Source organism: Pholis gunnellus, assembly GCF_910591455.1.
Source record: "Pholis gunnellus genome assembly, chromosome: 4".
NCBI lineage: Eukaryota > Metazoa > Chordata > Actinopteri > Perciformes > Pholidae > Pholis > Pholis gunnellus.
In genome coordinates this window covers 160235-184378 of record NC_136530.1, presented here as the reverse complement: position 1 = coordinate 184378, position 24144 = coordinate 160235, and the positions used below count along the sequence as shown (strand labels likewise).

Here is a 24144-nt window from a genome sequence, read left to right as displayed (position 1 = left end):
CAAAGACCTTCATCCATCCATGACACCTCCGTCCATTACAAAGACCTTCATCCATCCATTACATCGCCTCCGTCCATTACAAAGACCTTCATCCATCCATGACACCTCCATCCATTACAAAGACCTTCATCCATCCATTACACCTCCTCCGTCCATTACAAAGACCTTCATCCATCCATTACATCGCCTCCGTCCATTACAAAGACCTTCATCCATCCATTACACCTCCTCCGTCCATTACAAAGACCTTCATCCATCCATGACACCTCCATCCATTACAAAGACCTTCATCCATCCATGACACCTCCGTCCATTACAAAGACCTTCATCCATCCATTACACCTCCATCCATTACAAAGACCTTCATCCATCCATTACATCGCCTCCGTCCATTACAAAGACCTTCATCCATCCATTACACCTCCTCCGTCCATTACAAAGACCTTCATCCATCCATTACACCTCCTCCATCTATTACATAAAGACCTCCATCCATCCATTACACTTCCTTAACTGAAACAGAATCCAGACTTCAATAAGACCAGAACACTGCCAGGGTTCTCACATCACTTCCACCCAAAAGCATCATTATTCATGTAGGTTTGCTGGATTTTAGTTTGTGAAGTGGGTTCCATGAAAGGCTTTTAACATTTGAATAATTATTCCAAAATAACTACTGGACAAGTAAAGGCTGATACTGCAGGAGTGTTAACACATTAAATTCGTATTTTATGTCGAGAGAAGACTGTCCAGAGGGTTGAGCCACTGAGCATCAAACCTGAGCCTTCTGGATGGAAACTTTCATCTCTTACAGCTAAAACCTTCCATCACATGAAGCCCAAGAAATGCATAGCAACACGGTCCAAACTGCTGTCCGGGGTCTGTGCTGTTGGTGACCAGTTTCAAAATAAGGCTTTTTATTTTTAAAAGGTAAGAGACTAATCCTTGAACCTTCGTGCCTGCAAACTCTTATAATAGTTCTCTTGTTCAGTCTGGTTACGAATCTCTCGATCCAACAGAACTAGCGCTGTCTTGCGTCTCATGGCCATCTCCCTGCGCTGAGCGTCTGCTGCCGTCTCCATCTGTGGGTGAGCTGAGGTCGGATCGTGGCCGACTGCGGTGCACGGCGAGGCGGATCGGTGGGGCCGAAAACTGCTGCCGCGGGCGGCAGAGTCTCCTCGGTTCAGGCTGTTGAGGTCATAGGTATCTCGAGGGTCGCCCCCATTGGACGCCCCCCCCCACTCCCACGGGTTACCGTTACCTGCGAGGGGCGGGGCTTGAAGAGGGGGTTGGGCTTGAACGACAGGATGGTGGGGGGCGTGGGCATCCACAGTGATGATACCCGAGCCCTCCCGCTGCTGCTCAGAGGGGGGGCGGTAGTGCGGAGAGTCTGTGGCGGAGGAGGTGCCAGAACAGGTGGAGGTGGTCTCAGAGGATTTCTCCCCCGAGGAGGAGGAGGGGAGGAGGCCCTGCTGCTTCGACATGGCAATGACCTGCATGAGTCGGGGCTGGTTTGAGGAGCCACGGCCTGAACCCTCCCCGCTGGCCTTCTCTCTGATGGCAAGCCACTTAGCCCGGGTCAGGGCGCTCTTTGGGGACACCGGTGGGGGTCCAGCTTCAGGAATCTGCGGCGGTCTGGGAGTCGCCACAGCTTTGGCACCCCCTGGAGGCGGAGTGGGGTTACGACTAGAGGCTGCCCTCCCAGAATGCACTGCGGTCTGGTATATGGGGACCTGAGACCCCCCGTCGTCTGTCCCCACAGAGCCCACCTCGGATCCGTCCTCGCTGAACTCGTGCTCCATCTCGTCCCGGATGCTCAGACCTCTCATCTCCATCGACTTCTGCTTCCACTCCGTCACCAGCTGCTGCGAACGCATCGGGTCCATGGGAACCTGCACGGCCTTCAGACGCCGCTGCACCGGCTGGACCGGCTGCACCGGCTGCACCTGTTCCTCTGGTCCCGAATTAGCCCCGAGCACCCCATTAACATTCATGCTAGCCCTCGGCAGCGTGTTGCTGAAGGTCAGCATGGTCTCCTTTCCCATTGGACTGCGAGGAGCCAGCAGCTCCACATCCACGCTGGCCCTCTTCAAGCTACCCATGGAGGACTTCTCCCTCTGCAGGGGCCCCAGGCCCTCCAGCCGGTCCATGGGGGCCGGAGCTGCCGCTATCTCGTCGTTGCTCTCCGAGGCAGAGGCGGGGCCCTTGTTGTAGACGGACTCGTGTCCTCGCTCAGTCAGCGCTCGCAGAGGGTCCTCCTTCGGCTGCGGGGGAGGCGGGGTCAGAGTGATGTCATCAGAGGACTTGAAGTTGGCCACAGCGTGAAATGCCTGAAGAAGAAAATCATCTGTAAATGTTGACTGAAAATCCTTTAATGATCACTATTATTATTATCATTATTATTAGTATTCAGTGTCTGAAACATGATGAAGAGTTCACACTTTTAGTTTTATCCTGAAGCAGTCGTCATGGCAACAGAAACACACAGCTGGACTGTTTGATCTGTTTCCTCCTTGAGTGTTTAAAGGTGACGTCTCACCTGGTCTCACCTGGTCTCACCTGGTTAGTGTTTAAACATGTTTCTTTTCATGATGTCTCACCAGGTAAGCGGCAACGAAGGCTCCGATGAGGAAGCCCACATAGACGTCTATGGGATGGCTGCGATGCTGAGTGATCTGAGTCAGACCCGTCAGCGCCGCCGCGATGGAGAACGCAAACACTAAGACAGGCTTCAGCAGCTTGGTGCTGTCAGAGATGGTCGAGTTAAAATACATCTGAAACACAAGAATTATTAAGCACGATCAATCGCATGATTTTCTGTTATGCGCAAAATTCAATAATGAATTCAAAGGTAGTGTACTGCGCACTTTTAGTGTAATAACATTTGGTTTAAACACTTTAAACACATCAGGTTCTTGTTAACAGCAGTTATAACACAGTTATAATGATTCTGATAATAGATATTCAGCCGGTGTTCACGACTTTATCTTCATGTGTGTCAGAGATGAATTTAAATATACATCTTGAAATATATATATATATATATACATGTACATGTTAAACCCTTCATAGCTTCTTTGTGTTCATCTCTTCGCATCATTTTAAATAAAGTTGTGTTGGTTTGAACAAAGATGAGTCATACTCACAGAAATGTAAACAGCAGCAAAGGCAGAGAGAGTTGCATGCTGGGAAGGGAATGTCTTCCTGTAAAAACAACAGATGAGCGGAACGTTGAATCAACATCACGTTAATCACTGAACGCGACCTGAACAGGTAACTCACCTGGCGGCCATGATGGCGTGCTGGTCGTGACCCGAGCAGATGTCTTTAGTGATGTAAGCGTTTCTGTCACAGGACACGCCCACATGAGTGTAGTTTGGTTTACAGACGGTGAGGAAGAACGGAGCGTGGTAACCCGTCGACAGCTGGATGATGTCAGTGACCAGAGCCGTCGCACACAGACCAAACACATGCACACCTGCAGAGAGACAGACAGGTGTGAGGACTGAACACCTGGAGAGAGACAGACAGGTGTGAGGACTGAAGAGAGACAGACAGGTGTGAGGACTGAAGAGAGACAGACAGGTGTGAGGACTGAACACCTGGAGAGAGACAGACAGGTGTGAGGACTGAAGAGAGACAGACAGGTGTGAGGACTGAACACCTGGAGAGAGACAGACAGGTGTGAGGACTGAACACCTGCAGAGAGACAGACAGGTGTGAGGACTGAACACCTGGAGAGAGACAGACAGGTGTGAGGACTGAAGAGAGACAGACAGGTGTGAGGACTGAAGAGAGACAGACAGGTGTGAGGACTGAACACCTGGAGAGAGACAGACAGGTGTGAGGACTGAAGAGAGACAGACAGGTGTGAGGACTGAACACCTGCAGAGAGACAGACAGGTGTGAGGACTGAACACCTGGAGAGAGACAGACAGGTGTGAGGACTGAAGAGAGACAGACAGGTGTGAGGACTGAACACCTGCAGAGAGACAGACAGGTGTGAGGACTGAACACCTGGAGAGAGACAGACAGGTGTGAGGACTGAAGAGAGACAGACAGGTGTGAGGACTGAAGAGAGACAGACAGGAGTGAGGAATGCAGGTGTAGCTGAAGGTGTATTGGTGGTTGTAGTCAGCGCCGTACCTACGAAGCGCACCGTCCTCCTCAGGAAGGAGTTGAAGTTGCAGCCTCCTGCGTTGATGCTTCCTTCAGGTCGACGGAGCTTCAGTCTGGACTGTAGACAGTAGATCAGACCTTCAACCAGCATGATCTGATGCACAAAACAAACACACCGTCAGCTCTGGCTTCAGGTCCAGGACACATTCTGAGACCTGAGACCCACCAAAACACAACAGGACCATAAAAGACCTGATGAGACCAGATACCATGTAGATCAGGTCCTAGGTCAGGTCTTGGTTTTAGTCTTATCTTCACACTTGATGGGTGTGTGTGTGTGTGTGTGTGTGTGTGTGTGTGTTACCGAGGCAGCCGGTCCGGCGAAGGCGAGGCTGAGCAACATCAGCAGAGGGATCAGCTCGTCTCCTCCGTCCACGTACGGCATGCTGAGGTCTCTGTCGTGGCAGCGGAACCCGACCTGAGCTGGCTGGACCACATCGGTGAGCTCCAGGAAGTACAGAGACACCATAGAAGAAGCAACGATGGGTAGCTGCAACCACATCAAACATTCAGACCTTTACCCTCGCCCACATCCATCGTTTCCTTTAACCCCGCATCATCATCATCATCATCATCATCATCATCATCATCATCATCGTCGTTCTCACCTCCACAAAGTAGAAACATGGCAGCAGAGTCAAACTGTCTTTTGGAGGTTTCTTCTTCATCTTTTCAGAGTTCATCATCATCCTGATGGAGCTGCAACACACACACATTCACACACAGACACTGTATGTGTATATATGTATATATATTAGGGCTGTGAAATGATTACAAATTTTAATCAAATTAATCACAGGTTCCTGTGGATTAATCATGATTAATCACATATTACCGATTTTTCTCATTATTGTGCGTCTTTGCGGTGCTTTGATGCTCGAGTCCCCCGTTGCCACTCGCACAACTTCCCCTCGTCCTCAACAATATTAATCGGTCTACAGCTTGTTGTAATCCATTTGTTAACTGTGCTCGTCAACTTGTCCCAGGCAGACTTAGTGAGGGAACTACGTTGTTCAGTGAGGGTGGTTTGGCGCATTCCACTTAAACTCCCCTCACCGACCAACGCATGCGTAGCGCTGAGATGGTACTTTAGGCTGGTAGTGCTACGGTGAAACCATAACGTCTTCCCGTTTACGTTTACGCCCCTTTTCCTAGAGGCGGGAATTGCCCCCTCTCTACGGCAACCCTGATGGGACATATCTTCAACACCAGAAAGGACAAACATGAGACAGTCTGTTACATTAGTTTGTTTGGATAGCAGCTAACGTCTGACTGCATTAGACATGTTTGGATTGAGACCTGTATGCTTTTGCTTCCATTATTGTTGTGTCACCTTCGTGATCTTAATGTTTTGGATATATCCTTCCACTGCATATTGCAGTCTCTTTGCCTTGATCCGGAGAATATCGCGGAGATATTACTCCAAACAGTCTCACTGACACTGATGGATATAGCGCTGGTCCCCGTCCTCGCCATGCTTTAGGGTTCACAGTCCTGGGAGTTATGTCGACGTAGCAACAGTAACTAAGGGGGCGAACGGTCAATTATGGGATATTGGAAGCTCATTCTGCGCATACGTTAAATGCGTTAAAAAAAAATAACGAATTAATCCTGTAATTTAATCATAACGGGTTAACGCGTTATTTTTCACAGCTAATATATATATATATATATATATGTGTATATATATATATATATATATATATGTATATATATATGTGTATATATATACATATATATATATATATATATGTATATATATATGTGTATATATATACATATATATATATATGTATACACATATATATATATATATATGTGTATATATACATATATATATATATATATATATACATATATATATATATATATATATACATATATATATATATATATACGTATATATATATGTGTATATATATACATATATATATGTATATATATGTATATATATACACATATATATACATATATATATATATGTATATATACACATATATATATATATATATGTGTATATATATATATATATATATACACATATATATATATATATATATATATATATATATATATATATATGTAGGACTAACTAACATTCAGAGACCACAGGGACAATCTGCAGGAGCAACTTGTGCAAATGTCTCACTGGTGTCTCGTTGAGGTCTCACTAGTGTCTCATTGATGTCTCACTAGTGTCTCATTGATGTCTCACTAGTGTCTCATTGATGTCTCACTAGTGTCTCATTGATGTCTCACTAGTGTCTCATTGATGTCTCTCTGGTGTCTCACTGGTGTCTCTCTGGTGTCTCATTGATGTCTCACTAGTGTCTCATTGATGTCTCACTAGTGTCTCATTGATGTCTCTCTGGTGTCTCATTGATGTCTCACTAGTGTCTCATTGATGTCTCACTAGTGTCTCATTGATGTCTCACTAGTGTCTCATTGATGTCTCACTAGTGTCTCATTGATGTCTCACTAGTGTCTCATTGATGTCTCACTAGTGTCTCATTGATGTCTCTCTGGTGTCTCATTGATGTCTCACTAGTGTCTCATTGATGTCTCACTAGTGTCTCATTGATGTCTCACTAGTGTCTCATTGATGTCTCTCTAGTGTCTCATTGATGTCTCTCTGGTGTCTCATTGATGTCTCACTAGTGTCTCATTGATGTCTCACTAGTGTCTCATTGATGTCTCTCTGGTGTCTCACTGGTGTCTCTCTGGTGTCTCATTGATGTCTCACTAGTGTCTCATTGATGTCTCACTAGTGTCTCATTGATGTCTCACTAGTGTCTCATTGATGTCTCTCTAGTGTCTCATTGATGTCTCTCTGGTGTCTCATTGATGTCTCACTAGTGTCTCATTGATGTCTCTCTAGTGTCTCATTGATGTCTCACTAGTGTCTCATTGATGTCTCACTAGTGTCTCATTGATGTCTCTCTGGTGTCTCACTGGTGTCTCTCTGGTGTCTCATTGATGTCTCACTAGTGTCTCATTGATGTCTCACTAGTGTCTCATTGATGTCTCACTAGTGTCTCATTGATGTCTCTCTAGTGTCTCATTGATGTCTCACTAGTGTCTCATTGATGCCTCACTAGTGTCTCATTGATGTCTCTCTGGTGTCTCACTGGTGTCTCTCTGGTGTCTCATTGATGTCTCACTAGTGTCTCATTGATGTCTCACTAGTGTCTCATTGATGTCTCACTAGTGTCTCATTGATGTCTCACTAGTGTCTCATTGATGTCTCACTAGTGTCTCATTGATGTCTCTCTGGTGTCTCACTGGTGTCTCTCTGGTGTCTCATTGATGTCTCACTAGTGTCTCATTGATGTCTCACTAGTGTCTCATTGATGTCTCACTAGTGTCTCATTGATGTCTCTCTGGTGTCTCACTGGTGTCTCTCTGGTGTCTCATTGATGTCTCACTAGTGTCTCATTGATGTCTCACTAGTGTCTCATTGATGTCTCTCTGGTGTCTCACTGGTGTCTCTCTGGTGTCTCATTGATGTCTCACTAGTGTCTCATTGATGTCTCACTAGTGTCTCATTGATGTCTCTCTGGTGTCTCACTGGTGTCTCTCTGGTGTCTCATTGATGTCTCACTAGTGTCTCATTGATGTCTCTCTGGTGTCTCACTGGTGTCTCTCTGGTGTCTCATTGATGTCTCACTAGTGTCTCATTGATGTCTCACTAGTGTCTCATTGATGTCTCTCTGGTGTCTCACTGGTGTCTCTCTGGTGTCTCATTGATGTCTCACTAGTGTCTCATTGATGTCTCTCTGGTGTCTCACTGGTGTCTCTCTGGTGTCTCATTGATGTCTCACTAATGTCTCATTGATGTCTCGCTGGTGTTTTCATCCTCTTCCTCTTGTATCTTGTTGACACCTGAACATCAAACTCAGCTTCATCTCCTGCTGCCAATTAATATCCAACCAATCAGATCACAGACAGACAGACGGGTGGACAAACAGACAAACCGATAGGTGGACAGACAGGTGGACAGACAGGTGGGCAGACAGACGGACAGACAGGTGGGCAGACAGGTGGGCAGACAGACGGACAGACAGGTGGGCAGACAGGTGGACAGACAGGTGGGCAGACAGCCGTCTGTCTGTCCACCTGTCTGTAAACGGTCCCTGCAGCCTGAAGGACTGCAGTCATGATCCGGCTCGGTGGTAAATCCCGATTTATTGTCTAACGGCTCGGATGCAGCTTCAGTTAATCTGCTGCTCCGCAGAACATACACACACACACACACACACACACACACACACACACACACACACACACACACAGAGACGTTCACACACGCACGCGCTCAGTAGAAACAGTAGAAATCGGTCTTTCTCACCTCAGACCATCGATCCGCTTTGATTCGGATCACGTTTCGTCTTCCAGCAGCAGAACCGGACCCGCTAACGAGCCGTGACACCGGACACACCTGCCTGCTGGTCTCGGGTTACAGCGGCTCAGTTCTGGTTCCGATGGTCCCGATGCAGGCTCCGTTCTCCCTGAAATAACGCGGATCTGGAACCGCTTTCTGTTTGCTGGCGGAGATCTGCTGCTGCTGCACAATGTGTGTGTGTATGAGTGTGTGTGTGTGTATTATGTGTGTCAGTGTGTGTATGGCAGGTGATCAGTGCCTCCAGGTTCCGAGCCACAGACATGAGGATTTGTTCTCCTCTAAAGCAGCTCTATCTGATTTTAATATTCTTAATAAATATATATATTTATATATCTTTGATCTTTATGAATGGATGAAGCTGTTCTCGTCCTCTGAGACTCATGAAGTATTTTTACCCATAAACTGAAGATCAGATTTTAAATATGTAAAAATGTTATTAAATGTTATTAAAGTGTTTGTTCATGAAGCTCAACTCTCTCTTCATGAATGGACCCAGACCAGGTCCAGATCAGACCAGGTCCAGAACCAGGTCCAGATCAGATCCAGTCCTGAGGATCCAGAAGAGAACTCTGGTTCATCGTTAAAACATCGTTAAAACAAACTAGAAAAACAAAAAAAATAGTAAACATAAGCATAATAGAAAACAGTGAATGAACAGAAACACAATAAATAACTGACAGTGATTTAGAGGGTGCGGGTGGAGGTTTGGGGAGTGATGAGTTCTTGTAGGTAGGGAGGTGCATTTATGCATTTATGTGTGTGTGTTATGTGCTCATACCTCCGGACTCTCATCAGGATCCTGGCAGCGCTGTGTTGGATGTATTGCAGCTTCTGGATGCTCTTGCCAGTGATCCCAGTGTAGAGTGAGTTACAGTAGTCCAGTCCTGAGGAGATAAAGGTGAGGACGAGCTTCTCTGCATCTGACGGGGTTAAAGTGGGCGGAGTCTGGAGATGTTTTTGAGATGATAAAAGGAGGTTTTGCACAGGTGTCTTATACGGTCTTTAAAGGTCAGGTGAGGGTCAAACCTAACTCCCAGATTAGTGACTGTGGAGGAGAGGGGATGACCTGACCGTCGAAGGTGAGATGAGTTATGGAGGATGACTGAACCTGGTGTGGAGTGCCAACAAGGAGGGCTTCGGTTTTGCTGCTGTTTAACTGGAGAAAGTTGCTGCTCATCCACGCCTTTATCTCCCCAAGACAGGCGGTGAGACGTGACATGGCTGCAGAGGGGCTCGGGGCGGCTTTGATGTAGAGCTGTGTGTCGTCAGCATAACGGTGGAAAGACATCCTACGTCTGCTGATGACACGACCGAGGGGGAGCATGTATGTGATGAAGAGCACGGGGCCGAGGACCGACCCTTGCGGAACACCACAGGAGACAGGGAGCGGTCTGGACTTTCATCTTCCCAGTGAGACATATTCAGTTCTGCAGAAAGGACTGAAACCACTCGAGTGCAGAGTCTGGTAGTCCAGTGGTGGTGTGGAGGTGCTCTAGGAGGATCGTGTGATCCACTGTGTCAAATGCAGCACTCGGGTCCAGGAGGACGAGGAGTGAGGGTGATCCTGCATCGGCTGTCATCAGCAGGTCATTCGTCACCCTGAGCAAAGCTGAACGAAATCCTGACTGAAATTTTTCAAACAAGTTGTTGTTTGAGGTGGTCCTGAAGTTGAGAAGCAACTACCTTCTCTAACACTTTGGACAGGAAGGCAAGGTTGGAGATAGGCCTGTAGTTGGCTAGAACCTCCGGGTCCAGGGTGGGCTTCTTGAGGAGGGGACGGATGACAGCAACCTTGAGAGCAGGTGGGACACAGCCAGACTGAAGGGAAAGGTTAACACCTTTAGTGATGAGAGGACTGAGAGTGGGGATATGTGATTTGAGCAGACCGGTAGGAATGGGGTCCAGGGTACAGGTACAGGATTTCCTTTTTCTGAGGATTTCCTCAACATGGCTCTCCTGAACCTCAGCGAGATGTAGAGGAGACAGCACACTCGCAGATAAGGTGTTGGTGTCAGAGGGAAGCATAGATGGAGAGCTGGACATCAGAGAGCGAATGTTGTTGACCTTGGATCTGAAGAAGTCAATGAAGCTGTTGCATTGCTCCTCTGTAGCCTCAGTTGAAGAGGATGGTTGTGGCTTCAGGAGATGGTTTATGGTTGAAAAAAGCTGTTTAGAGTTGCCAGGGTTTTTATTGATGAAGCTGGAATAGTACTGTGAGCATCTTTAAGGGCGTTGGAGTAGGCCCTTTGATGCTCACGGAGAGCCTGTTTATGGACAGTGAGCCCAGCGTCGTTCCAGAACACGCCCAGCTGTTTTTATTTTCCGCAGCTCATGTGTGAACCAGGGGCATGGAGATCAAAAACACTGCTCAGGGATGTATTATAGAGTTCCACTAATTCATCCATTGATGCAGAGGCTGGCAGGTGATGAGCTGGAGATCCATAGTGGCCGAGTCAATGCTTTTCCAGTTCCGGAGAGACGTTTGACGCTTAGGTCTAATAGTACGCCGCACAAAAGTCAAGGCCATTGAGACCACCTTGTGGTCGGACACACCGAGATCATAAACCTGTAGGTTACTGATGGGAGCAGAGTCAGTGAGAACAAGATCCAGTGTGTGTCCCTTGGTGTGAGTAGGAACCTCAACATGCTGCTGCAGGCCAAGACACTCAAGCATCGACATGGATATTTAAATCACCAACAATGACAATGTTAGTTGACATAGTGCAGAGTGAGGTAAGCAGATCACTGATCTCAGGTAGAAAAGATGGGTTTGGTTTTGGAGGACGGTATATGAGAAGCACTGTCATGGAATATGGAGGTTTGCATTTGAAGGCATTCCATAGAGGAAACAGTTTCAGTTCAGCCCGGTGCATGATGGGTAGTCCACCACCACAACCAGAGCTGCGGGCTTTCTCCATGTAGTTATAGCCGGGGGGCATGCTTCATTATGCCAGGTTTCTGTTAGGCACATGAAGTCAAGCCCTTTGCCCAGGATATGGTCATATATGAGGAGGGATTTATTAGTGAGGGAGCTCCGTAATACACTGCGATGCACTCCATGTTTCCCATTGTGCCTAGTATTGGGTAGTCTTGCGATGTTTCCGATGATGACTTCTAGGTTTGTTTTGTTTCCTGATTCCACGTTGAAACCACGGCGCCAACCTCTATGGATGTAGTGAGGTCTGTTGGCAGCGGGCTATAAACCTTGTTGGCTGGAACCATGAAGCTGCGGGGCGGTGTATGAAATCATTGTATGAAATCGATGTCAAAAACAGAAAACAAGCCGCGCCATCTGGCAACGACCACAGGCCGGCCAACAGATGCCAACAGTTCAAAAAACACACCAACAGTCATCACAGAACAAGGACTCCAGTAGAGCAGCTCTGTTTGACCAAATGTCCACCGTATTCCTATTGTATTCCAACACGGGAGGTAGGCTCTCAGCGTGCAGCATGACTCTTCAATGTTTAAACTATGACGTCATCAGAACCAACATGGCGTCTGTAACAGGAACACCTTCATGACGTGAAGAGTTTCACAACAAAGTGTCTCAATGTTTAACCTTTGGGGCCCGAGCCCTATTTTTAGGCCTCTGCTCGAAAATGTCATACCCATACTAAAGAGAGTATTTCTGGAACTACAAGGTCTATTTGAATACTTTTGATGTTATAATAAAGGTAACACTTGTGAGATTTGTTCGGATGTGTAAATGTCAGTGTATATATTACCGGTTAAGAGTAAATGAAGATGGCACACAGCTCAAATTGAAAAGTTTCAGTTTTGCCTGAAAGAAAAAGCATTTTTATTGTTATTATCTTTTTGGAATGATGCAGCTGAAAGTTTAAACTTCTCCCAAATCATAGCACAACATGTCAACAGTCTCTCTGCAAATCGTGACTTTGATAAAGTGAAGCAGAACAAAGTTAGAGAGGTTTTAGTACAGAGAGGTCAGGCGAGGTCACCAAAACGGTCATTTTGGAACCAGCTGTAATTGTAATTTAATATACTATATAACTATATATTTCACTTGTTTTATTACTAATAGTGTTCAATACATCCAAATATAGCAGTTTGGCTTCATTTTGAGAGCCTGAATCCTCTCTGAGCCTGTTTGTGTTCAGAATTCCAGTTTCCATGTGTCTATGCAGGCCTAACTCAGCAGCCCATTGGTCGATTTCAGCCAAAGAACCCTCCTTCGACGTGTCAGAGTCTATAGAATTGAGCTGGGACAACATATTGATTGACAGAATCGTTAGCCAGTCAGAATTAAAACTGCGCCGTCCCTCATGAAGCATAAAATCCGATACGCCGAAAGTCAAATCGTCCCCCCCTCGTCCCCAGCCTTATAAAAGCCGTCATCACGGAAAGTGTCACACAGACACACAGGATATACGTAGAACCATTTCTTTAGCTCCAGAACTGGGAAATGATGCCTTTGTGTTCATGATACAGCGTAAAGGTGAGGAGCATTTATGATTGTTAGCGGTGAAGCGGTGTGTTGTTCTGGTGCTTGTTGGCTGTATCTCTGTAATGGTTTCATGGAGAGAAATTCTGAAGATATCTCTGGAATCTGTGTCTTGCTTTCTGATATATTGGTTGTCCGTGTTAGCTTTTAGCTAGTGGAGTGCGTAGCTGGTGGACTCATGGTGAACAATACGTGATATTGTGGTAAATCTTCTGGTTGGAATATTAGTTGTGTAGAATTGTGTAAAAATGGCTTCCAGGATATTGTTGCCCACTCTGTTCTTTAACATGTGTGTAACATTCATGACATTCGTTCCTGAGAAGTGCGTTGGACGACACGCTGTACGCTAAACTGTCTCCGTAGGAAGGTGTTCTAAAGTTTAATTCTGAAACGTTTATTTATTTTCTGAAGAAATTCAACTTAAATACTTTGACTTGAAAACATTGATCGTCTTGAATTTTCCATTTTAAAAGACAATAAATAAACATCAGGAAGAAAACAAGCTTTTATTTTGACAGTTTTATTACAAAGTAAAATACAAAACAAACTATTTACAGGTTAATTTGGAGAGGAACGTGATACGTGATGCGTTCAGGTCTTGGTGGTTCAGGTGAGCGTTGCAGGAATCCTCCTCCACAGACCTCCACACAGACAGTTCTTGATCCAGCGCTGCTCCCACTGCTTCATGGCGTTCGTCTTGTTTGGAGAACGAAGCATCGTCACGCAGCCGCACCTGAACACATCACAGACATTTAACATGTTTAACCTTTAAGAAGGTACCTGAACACATCACACACAACATTAGAGCATCTAGAGCTGTAAATGTTGTGTGTGATGTGTTCAGGTTCCTTTAAAGGTACTCCTGTTTCCTAGAACACCTGAAGCTGGTGAAACAGGTGAGTGTGCTATGACATCACTTCCCGTGGACTCACCTGGTGCAGGCCTTGCTCTCCTCAGTGGGACAGACGCCCATATGGACACAACGCAGGTTATCCATCTTCTGAGAGCCGAGACTCCTAAACACACACACACACACGTTTACTTGTACATGTGATATCTCAGTGTGTTGAACCAGCAGCCCCTCAAAGAGTCCAGGTGTGTTACCTGGTGAAGACCTCCAGCGGGGCAGTAGAACCTGCTCCGGGAAGAGACGAGGCTTTTCCAAACTGCAGCCTGAGCGGGTGTTTACCCTGCAGCTTGACGATGACGCCATCATTAACTGGGAGCCAGTCCATACTGGGAACCAGCAGCTGACTGGGCAGCAGGCAGCACTCATCGATCAGAGTCTCATCAGGGTCCTGGGGGGGTCCGTCGTCCCGTGCTGAGAAACAGACAGTCAGTGAACAAGGTGACTTAACAGGTTGTAACATCAATAACATGTAACCCGTGGAGTCTTTAAATGATCAATAACATGATCAATAACATGATCAGTAGTCTTTAAATGATCAATAACATGATCAGTAGAGTCTTTAAATGATCAATAACATGATCAATAACATGATCAGTAGAGTCTAAGTGATCAATAACATGATCAGTAGAGTCTAAGTGATCAATAACATGATCAGTAGTCTTTAAATGATCAATAACATGATCAGTAGAGTCTTTAAATGATCAATAACATGATCAGTAGAGTCTAAGTGATCAATAACATGATCAATAACACGTCTTACAGCAGAGCCACAGCTTGGTGAGCAGTCTGAAGATCAGCTGCATGCTGTCCTGGTTGTCTGAGGTCGCTGTAAACGTCGGAAGACATCCTGGTTTCAGAAGACCCCAGATCCTGATCATCACCAACATCTCCCTCAGAAGACCCAGAGAGGATCCGTCTCTCATGAAGCCGAAACCAGGCCGGACCAGGGAGCCCTGTGGGGGTAGAGAACACAGATCAGGTCTGTGGTCTTACTCTTCTTATGAGGACCACAATGGAAACAAGCTTTTAACTTTAGTGGGTTTGTCCATTAAGGTCAGATATACGTTTCTTAGGTTCTAGTCCTCTGTGGTTTCTTAGGTTCTAGTCCTGTCTATGGTTTCTAGTCTTGTCTGGTTTCTTTGGTTCTAGTCCTCTCTGTGGTTTCTTTGGTTCTAGTCCTCTCTGTGGTTTCTTAGGTTCTAGTCCTGTCTGTGGTTTCTTAGGTTCTAGTCCTCTCTGTGGTTTCTAGTCTTGTCTGGTTTCTTTGGTTCTAGTCCTCTCTGTGGTTTCTTAGGTTCTAGTCCTCTCTGTGGTTTCTAGTCTTGTCTGGTTTCTTTGGTTCTAGTCCTCTCTGTGGTTTCTTAGGTTCTAGTCCTCTCTGTGGTTTCTAGTCTTGTCTGGTTTCTTTGGTTCTAGTCCTCTCTGTGGTTTCTTTGGTTCTAGTCCTCTCTGTGGTTTCTTAGGTTCTAGTCCTCTCTGTGGTTTCTTAGGTTCTAGTCCTCTCTGTGGTTTCTTAGGTTCTAGTCCTCTCTGTGGTTTCTTAGGTTCTAGTCCTCTCTGTGGTTTCTTAGGTTCTAGTCCTCTCTGTGGTTTCTTAGGTTCTAGTCCTCTCTGTGGTTTCTTGGTACGTTTTTGGTTCTACTTGGTTCCCTTTTCCAGTTCTATGCTCTATGGATAACTCTCTTTGTCTCTTCCTGGTCATTTTGAGTTTGTTTTGTCTGTTTGTAGTCGTTTTGTTTTTACTTCGTATTGTGGAGGGGAAAATCCTCCTCATAACTCACCTGAAGTTGCCGATGAAGGAACATTACTTGTCGTTAGTAGTGTTGTCGTTAGCTCACCTGGTTGGGCAGGTTGGCCAGCAGGTAGAGGACAAAGTCTCCCACCCATTGGATGAGCTGCTGCAGGGACTGAAGGGGGGGGCCGTCCAACACAAACTCTTCCGTCTTCAGATTGATCATCACCTTATCAATATCTGAGGAGACACAGTGATCAATCAGTGGGCATCCTCAGCTGTCCCTCCATATCTCAGCTGTCCGTCGATATCTCACCTGCCCCTCAATGTCTCACCTGTCCCTCAGGTATCTCACCTGTCCTTCAGGTATCTCACCTGTCCCTCGATATCTCACCTGTCCCTCAGGTATCTCACCTGTCCCTCAGGTATCTCACCTGTCCCTCAGGTATCTCACCTGTCCTTCAGGTATCTCACCTGTCCTTCAGGTATCTCACCTGTCCCTCGATATCTCACCTGTCCCTCAGGTATCTCACCTGTCCTTCAGGTATCTCACTTGTCCTTCAGGTATCTCACCTGTCCCTCAGGTATCTCACTTGTCCTTCAGGTATCTCACCTGTCCTTCAGGTATCTCACTTGTCCTTCAGGTATCTCACTTGTCCTTCAGGTATCTCACTTGTCCTTCAGCTATCTCACCTGTCCTTCAGGTATCTCACCTGTCCTTCAGGTATCTCACTTGTCCTTCAGGTATCTCACTTGTCCTTCAGGTATCTCACCTGTCCCTCGATATCTCACCTGTCCCTCAGGTATCTCACTTGTCCCTCAGGTATCTCACCTGTCCTTCAGGTATCTCACTTGTCCTTCAGGTATCTCACTTGTCCTTCAGGTATCTCACTTGTCCTTCAGGTATCTCACCTGTCCTTCAGGTATCTCACCTGTCCTTCAGCTATCTCACCTGTGTCGATGTTCTTGGCACAGATCTCTGTCAGTCGGTCACCTGGACTCTTCTCAGGTGTGTTGAGGACGTGCGGCCTCAGCAGAGACTTTAAGGTGGAGCTGATGGCGATCAGCAGAAGTTTGGCGTGGAAGTCGCAGGCTCGAGCCGCTGTAGCCGTGGAGAGTTTACAGAGAGACGCCTTCACTGCCACGATACGTGTGGCCAGAACCTGAGACACACATCATACAGCTACACTGAGGCATCATGGGAAGTGGAGTTTACTGCTGAATCTCAGTTTAAGCCCATAAGCAGTTGAATTTGCAGAATCAGAAATAGTTCCTTTGATGGGTCTTTAAATAACAAATGATGAAGTGAATGTAAAACCAGTATTTAAATAGAATAGCAGTCATTGCTCCAGTCTGACCTGCTGCAGTGCCTGGTTCTGCCTCATGTACTCCTCGTGCAGCTTCTCCACCAGGTTGTGGACCATGGTGGGCTGCACATGCAGCAGGACGTCCCACCAGTCGTAGCCCGTCACCATGCAGTACTCCAATAGGAACAGCAGGTGGCGCAGCGTCGTGTTCATCTCCAGCACCTGACCCATAGAGGGCGACACTCGCAGCATGTGGAGCTGAGGAGGAAACAACAGGGAAGTAAACTCTAGAATCAGACGCTGATATCTGACTCACCCTGAAGGTTTATTGTTCATCAAAGTCTGCATATTATAAAGAACAAAATCACACTGTTGTTATTGATCCTTTATTTAAGCATGGACACTTGTAATTACCGTGTTTAAGATTCAAAGGATGTTCTCTACTAAAAGATGTGAGTCCCATGAAAGTCACAACATAATGTCGGGTGATCGCTGCATGTTTTAGAGCAGTTTTAATATCGTTAATCACCATTTATTTTGGGCAGAATAATGAAGTTATAATAATAATCAAACAGGTTTCTGACCACCAGTACTCAGGTGTGTGAGCTCACCTTCCCATGGTTGTCCACTCCGGCCAGTGCCAGTGAAGTCCAGGAGAACTGCAGGGCCTTGAAGTGGAGCGCCGGGCCTCCGGTTCTCTGGCGTTTGATGGCGGACTCGTCTCCGGGTCTCTGACCGGAGGAGGAACCGTAGAAAACCCCCATCGTGTGGAGGGACAGACGGTGGAGGATCTGAATACTGCCGTCATGGAAGGCCAGAGCCAGACCTGCCAACACAGGAGAGAACCGATCCTCAGACCAGGACCAACACAGGAGAGAACCGATCCTCAGACCAGGACCAACACAGGAGAGAACCGATCCTCAGACCAGGACCAACACAGGAGAGAACCGATCCTCAGACCAGGACCAACACAGGAGAGAACCGATCCTCAGACCAGGACCAACACAGGAGAGAACCGATCCTCAGACCAGGACCAACACAGGAGAGAACCGATCCTCAGACCAGGACCAACACAGGAGAGAACCGATCCTCAGACCAGGACCAACACAGGAGAGAACCGATCCTCAGACCAGGACCAACACAGGAGAGAACCGATCCTCAGACCAGGACCAACACAGCAGAGAACCGATCCTCAGACCAGGACCAACACAGGAGAGAACCGATCCTCAGACCAGGACCAACACAGGAGAGAACCGATCCTCAGACCAGGACCAACACAGGAGAGAACCGATCCTCAGACCAGGACCAACACAGGAGAGAACCGATCCTCAGACCCAGTACCAACACAGGAGAGAACCGATCCTCAGACCCAGTACCAACACAGGAGAGAACCGATCCCCAGACCAGGACCAACACAGGAGAGAACCGATCCTCAGACCAGGACCAACACAGGAGAGAACCGATCCTCAGACCAGGACCAACACAGGAGAGAACCGATCCTCAGACCAGTACCAACACAGGAGAGAACCGATCCTCAGACCAGGACCAACACAGGAGAGAACCGATCCTCAGACCAGGATCAACACAGGAGAGAACCGATCCTCAGACCAGGACCAACACAAGAGAGAACCGATCCTCAGACCAGGACCAACACAGGAGAGAACCGATCCTCAGACCAGGATCAACACAGGAGAGAACCGATCCTCAGATCAGGATCAACACAGGAGAGAACCGATCCTCAGACCAGGACCAACACAGGAGAGAACCGATCCTCAGACCAGGACCAACACAGGAGAGAACCGATCCTCAGACCAGGACCAACACAGGAGAGAACCGATCCTCAGACCAGGACCAACACAGGAGAGAACCGATCCTCAGACCAGGACCAACACAGGAGAGAACCGATCCTCAGACCAGGACCAACACAGGAGAGAACCGATCCTCAGACCAGGACCAACACAGGAGAGAACCGATCCTCAGACCAGGACCAACACAGGAGAGAACCGATCCTCAGACCAGGATCAACACAGGAGAGAACCGATCCTCAGACCAGGATCAACACAGGAGAGAACCGATCCTCAGACCAGGACCAACACAGGAGAGAACCGATCCTCAGACCAGGATCAACACAGGAGAGAACCGATCCTCAGACCAGGACCAACACAGGAGAGAACCGATCCTCAGACCAGTACCAACACAGGAGAGAACCGATCCTCAGACCAGGACCAACACAGGAGAGAACCGATCCTCAGACCAGGACCAACACAGGAGAGAACCGATCCTCAGACCAGGACCAACACAGGAGAGAACCGATCCTCAGACCAGTACCAACACAGGAGAGAACCGATCCTCAGACCAGGACCAACACAGGAGAGAACCGATCCTCAGACCAGGATCAACACAGGAGAGAACCGATCCTCAGACCAGGACCAACACAGGAGAGAACCGATCCTCAGACCAGTACCAACACAGGAGAGAACCGATCCTCAGACCAGGACCAACACAGGAGAGAACCGATCCTCAGACCCAGTACCAACACAGGAGAGAACCGATCCTCAGACCAGGACCAACACAGCTGACAGAGCTCTCACCGAGTCCCGGGCAGAACTTGGTATCTGACGCCACCTTCAGGTCCGTGTTGGAGATGGAGATGGGGAGTTTGGGCAGAGCGACGGCTGACACTCGCTCCAGGTCGCTGGTGGTGGTCAGGATCCTCCACTTCAAGATGGTCGGCTGCTTCTCTCCGACTGGACACAGGAGAGAGGTAAGAGGTCAAACATCCAGCATTAACCCAGTTCAACCAGTGTGGTCTCTTACCAACTGGTGAGCGGTGCTGGAAGATGTTGTTAACAGGAAGTCCCTCCTTCCTCAGAGACCAACACTCCACGATGCTGCCGCTCTGATTGGACGCACACAGCAGAACCTGCAACATACACACACACAGATGTTCTGTCAGGTTCTTTAGTTCTGTGTGACCAACTCCTCTCTGGTCTGTTCTTGATGTTCTACTGGTTACCTGTTCAGAGAACTCTGTGGTTCTACTGGTTCCCCAGGTTCTCCCTGTTGTAAGTTCAGAGTTCTCTCTGGTTCTCCCTGTTATAAGTTGGTTCTCCTTGTTACCTGTTCAGAGTTCTCTCTGGTGAGGAACTTGAGGTGGGTGACAGACGGGTACTTTTCCCTCCTCAGAGGGTCGGTGGTGCAGCGCAGGAACAGAGATGGTAACAGTTCTGTGTCGATGCGACACTTCTCGCTGACGACGCTCACCACCACCTGAACACGGAGAACTTGTTTACTGTTACTGGAACCAATGATGGTCAGAGAACACTATGACAACAAGGTTCTGACCTTGTAGAACTGGACGGGAGACGAGCTGCTGCCGTCAGTCGCCGCCACCACTATGTTCCCTCCTCCGGTGAAGGCGATGTCGGCTAACGCCACCCGTCCTCTCAGCCGGCAGAGACTCTCGCTGGCCGTCAGCAGAGCGCCGCCCGGCTTCAACAACGAAACGGTGACCAAACCGCTCACGGTCACCGCCAACCAGCCCTCCATCGGCTTACCACCAAACAGGGTCAGAGACGGAGAGAACTTCACCCGAGAAAACTTCTCACCGAAGTTTGTAGAACCTGACTGAACCCACAAGAAACACGTGATTTATATACTTAACTGTCTGATATATACGAGAGTTTGGAGCGTTTGTCTGTCTGTCTGTGTGTCTGTCTGTGTTACCATCTCAACGTGCAGAGCCAGCTTCACTCCGTTGTGCAGCCAGCTCAGAGCCACGATTGGATCTCCGTCCAGAGAGCTGGAGAGGACGCTCTCCCAGCTGTTTACCAGGTGATCCGACATCGACCAACACTTAATCTGTCCGTCACCGTCTGCAGACAGCAGTCTTGAACCTCAACACACAAACAGATCAATAAACACACAAACAGATCAATAAACAGATCAATAAACAGATCAATAAACACACAAACAGATCAATAAACAGATCAATAAACAGACTGTGAGGTAAATCCTACCTGATTGATCCCACTCCAGACATGAAATGACCTCAGTGTGCCCAGAGCTGATGGAGTAAACGTCCCAGGGGTGCTCAGTGTCGATGATGTGGATCATGTGACTAACATCTGGAACACACACACACACACACACACACACACACACACACACACACACACACACACACACACACACACACACACACACACACACACACACACACACACACACACACACACACACACACACACACACACACACACACACGCACACACACACACACACAGTTCGTAAAACAGTGAAAACAGAAAGAAAACTGAACCTCACAGATTCTTACAGGATCAGTTTCTGTTACCGAAGTAGAAAAATATGTTTTATTGTATTAATCCTGTCAGCTGACTTGGTTTAGTCATTCCAGGTGTGCTACAGGTGTGTCTGTGCTGCAGGTGTGTCGTAGGTGTGTCTGTGCTGCAGGTGTGTCGTAGGTGTGTCTGTGCTGCAGGTGTGTCGTAGGTGTGTCTGTGCTGCAGGTGCATCTGTGCTGCAGGTGTATCGTAGGTGTGTCTGTGCTGCAGGTGCATCTGTGCTGCAGGTGTGTCGTAGGTGTGTCTGTGCTGCAGGTGTATCGTAGGTGTGTCTGTGCTGCAGGTGTGTCGTAGGTGTGTCTGTGCTGCAGGTGTATCGTAGGTGTGTCTGTGCTGCAGGTGTGTCGTAGGTGTGTCTGTGCTGCAGGTGTGTCGTAGGTGTGTCTGTGCTGCAGGTGTGTCGTAGGTGTGTCTGTGCTGCAGGTGTGTCTGTGCTGCAGGTGTATCGTAGGTGTGTCTGTGCTGCAGGTGCATCTGTGCTGCAGGTGTATCGTAGGTGTGTCTGTGCTGCAGGTGTGTCGTAGGTGTGTCTGTGCTGCAGGTGTATCGTAGGTGTGTCTGTGCTGCAGGTGTGTCTGTGCTGCAGGTGTATCGTAGGTGTGTCTGTGCTGCAGGTGCTCACCTTTGTCGTCGTCCTCACTCTTCAGGTCGGTGGTGAAGGCCACCAGGTTCCTACAGGACCAGGAACAGACCAGAGGGATGGACGGACAGTGAGTGCTCTTTGGTCGTTTCTCCCACTCACACACGTACGCCAACTCCATGTTTTAACCACAGAAGAAGAAGCTGGAAGTCTCACCTGAAGACACACAGGTGACTCACAGCTGGTCACATTTAAAAACAACAGGTAAGAAGAAACAGGTGACTTCTTTACATTAAACATACTAAAATAATGTACTCCATAAAACGACCTTTATCTGTATATTATTCTGTTCTCCTCCACCATCCTCCAGTCTGTCCTCTGCTCCTCCATCACGGTGTGGTTTGGATCGGCCACCAAACAGGAACAGACTACAACGGACCGTCAGGTCTGCAGAGAGGATCATTGGTTCCAGCCTGCCCCCCATCCTGGACTTGTTCACCTCCAGAGTCAGGAGACGGGCTGGAAAGATCACTGCAGACCTTCACACCCTGGACACAAGCTGTTCACCTCCTCCCCTCTGGGAGGAGCTACAGAGCGCTGTACACCAAAACCACCAGACCAGGACCAGCTTCTCTCCAGTGATCATCACTGGAGGAGTTTCTCTCTGGAGTCTGTTAAACTGTGTTTATGAGATCAGGATCATTTCTACGGTGGAATGTTTTCGTCTTATTTATGAATATTTGCGTCTGTACGTTTTTAAAGTGTGACGTCATTATGAAATAACCAGAACATGATGATTGTTTCTCTTAAATGATGAAAATCATGAAACTCTGAATGATCCTCACGTGACTGAATGAAATGATGATCAATGATGTAAAGATCTCTGACTTTAATCCTTTCATCATGAAGTTATTGAGGAAACATCATGAAAACACTAATCTTTCTATAAATGAAGGAAGTTGTTTGTGGTTCTTTTGTTGTTCAGACTACAATGAACATCTATCTAAACCAGAGAACAGATCAAATATAAACTAGAGTTTAATCTGATCTTCACTGTTTACGTGTTGAAACACGTCATCAGTCCGATCAACTGCAGCGTCCAATCACATGACTGATGAACACTGAGGGGGCGTGTCGGCCCTTAAAACACTTCCTGGAAGTCTGTTCTCGTGGTTCCTCGCTTATGGCTCCTCGGAGATCCCTCCTCCCTCCTCCCTCCTCGATCCTCGCTCCTCAGAGCTAAATAAGAGCTTTGGGACGGCCGTCAATATGGAGGAGCAGAACAACTTCCGGTTCGAGCGAGGATCGAGGAGCGAGGAAATGACAATTAAGAGACCTGGCACGGGTCTCAGAAGGTTTTATGACGCGGCGGGTCTCGCGCTGTGTTTATGTAGTTAGCGGCTAACGTTAGCTGCTAATATTAACTTACCTCACTTTTTGGCTCCAGCTCCAAATAAAACGAACTTCTTTGAGAAACCGATCTTCTAAAAATAAGACGATGAAAGAAGAGCAGAATATTAACTGTAATATTGATGTAGAGGGGCGCTACCAAACAAACCTTCTATCGCTCATTCACTTAAACTGAGAAGACCTCTCCGCTCACGGGCTGTCTCTACAGAAGCCTGTCTGTAAATATCTCCGTTAGAATACATGGTGTTTTTCTAAGATGGCGGCGGGAGGGCAGTCTCCTCTACAGGCGATGGAGAAACTATTGTCCCTGAGCAGAGTCTTTCAGGCTCCTCCGATACATATACTATATATATACACACATATATAAAAACATCGAACAAAAAGTTCGGAAATTTGTGTTTGGTAGATTATTTCTCTGTTGTAACAAAGCTTCTTGGCAATAAATCTTATACCGTTGAAAAGCCTGTTTAGTTCAAGCAGATAATGTACATGGAAACAGCAACACATGTCCACCCTGTCATGGACACATTCAAAGTAAAAACATTGTAATTACATGGTGATTATCAAATGTACATTTTCAGAAAGCTATTTAGTCACTTTCTCAACAATATATTTTAGCTAATGGGAAAGTATTTGGATAATAATGAAATTACGGCAAAATATTAGTTTCACTATAAAATCTGCGAGAGTTTCTTTTCTACATAAAATCTAAACAAAGATATCTGGTCAAACTTTCAAACATTACTAGTTGTCTCTCATATGTTTATAAAGGAATCACACGAAAGGTTTTGCTAG

At 47.2% G+C, this 24144-nt stretch overlaps 2 protein-coding genes across 2 annotated transcripts; both read right to left on the bottom strand.

Annotated features, from left to right (window-relative positions):
- Window positions 1–938: 938 nt before the first annotated feature.
- plppr3b (phospholipid phosphatase related 3b) lies at window positions 939–4868 on the bottom strand (the record flags this gene model as incomplete). Its single annotated transcript, XM_079157535.1, has 7 exons — window positions 939–2330; window positions 2601–2774; window positions 3147–3204; window positions 3283–3478; window positions 4147–4273; window positions 4484–4669; window positions 4788–4868. The coding sequence occupies 7 exons, from the start codon at window positions 4866–4868 to the stop codon at window positions 939–941; spliced, it is 2214 nt and encodes a 737-aa protein (XP_079013661.1).
- An 8693-nt stretch (window positions 4869–13561) lies between these two features.
- Window positions 13562–23535, bottom strand: med16 (mediator complex subunit 16). The gene is made up of 16 exons (XM_079158458.1): window positions 23369–23535; window positions 21982–22155; window positions 21015–21122; window positions 20722–20891; window positions 20341–20622; window positions 20116–20265; window positions 19813–19918; window positions 19587–19742; window positions 17607–17821; window positions 17047–17253; window positions 16641–16851; window positions 15795–15928; window positions 14717–14909; window positions 14151–14367; window positions 13979–14062; window positions 13562–13779 (listed from the first exon to the last, which is right to left on the bottom strand). Exons 2-16 carry the CDS (start codon window positions 22118–22120, stop codon window positions 13653–13655), a joined length of 2499 nt encoding a protein of 832 aa, XP_079014584.1. The 5' UTR covers window positions 22121–22155; window positions 23369–23535; the 3' UTR covers window positions 13562–13652.
- Window positions 23536–24144: the final 609 nt, after the last annotated feature.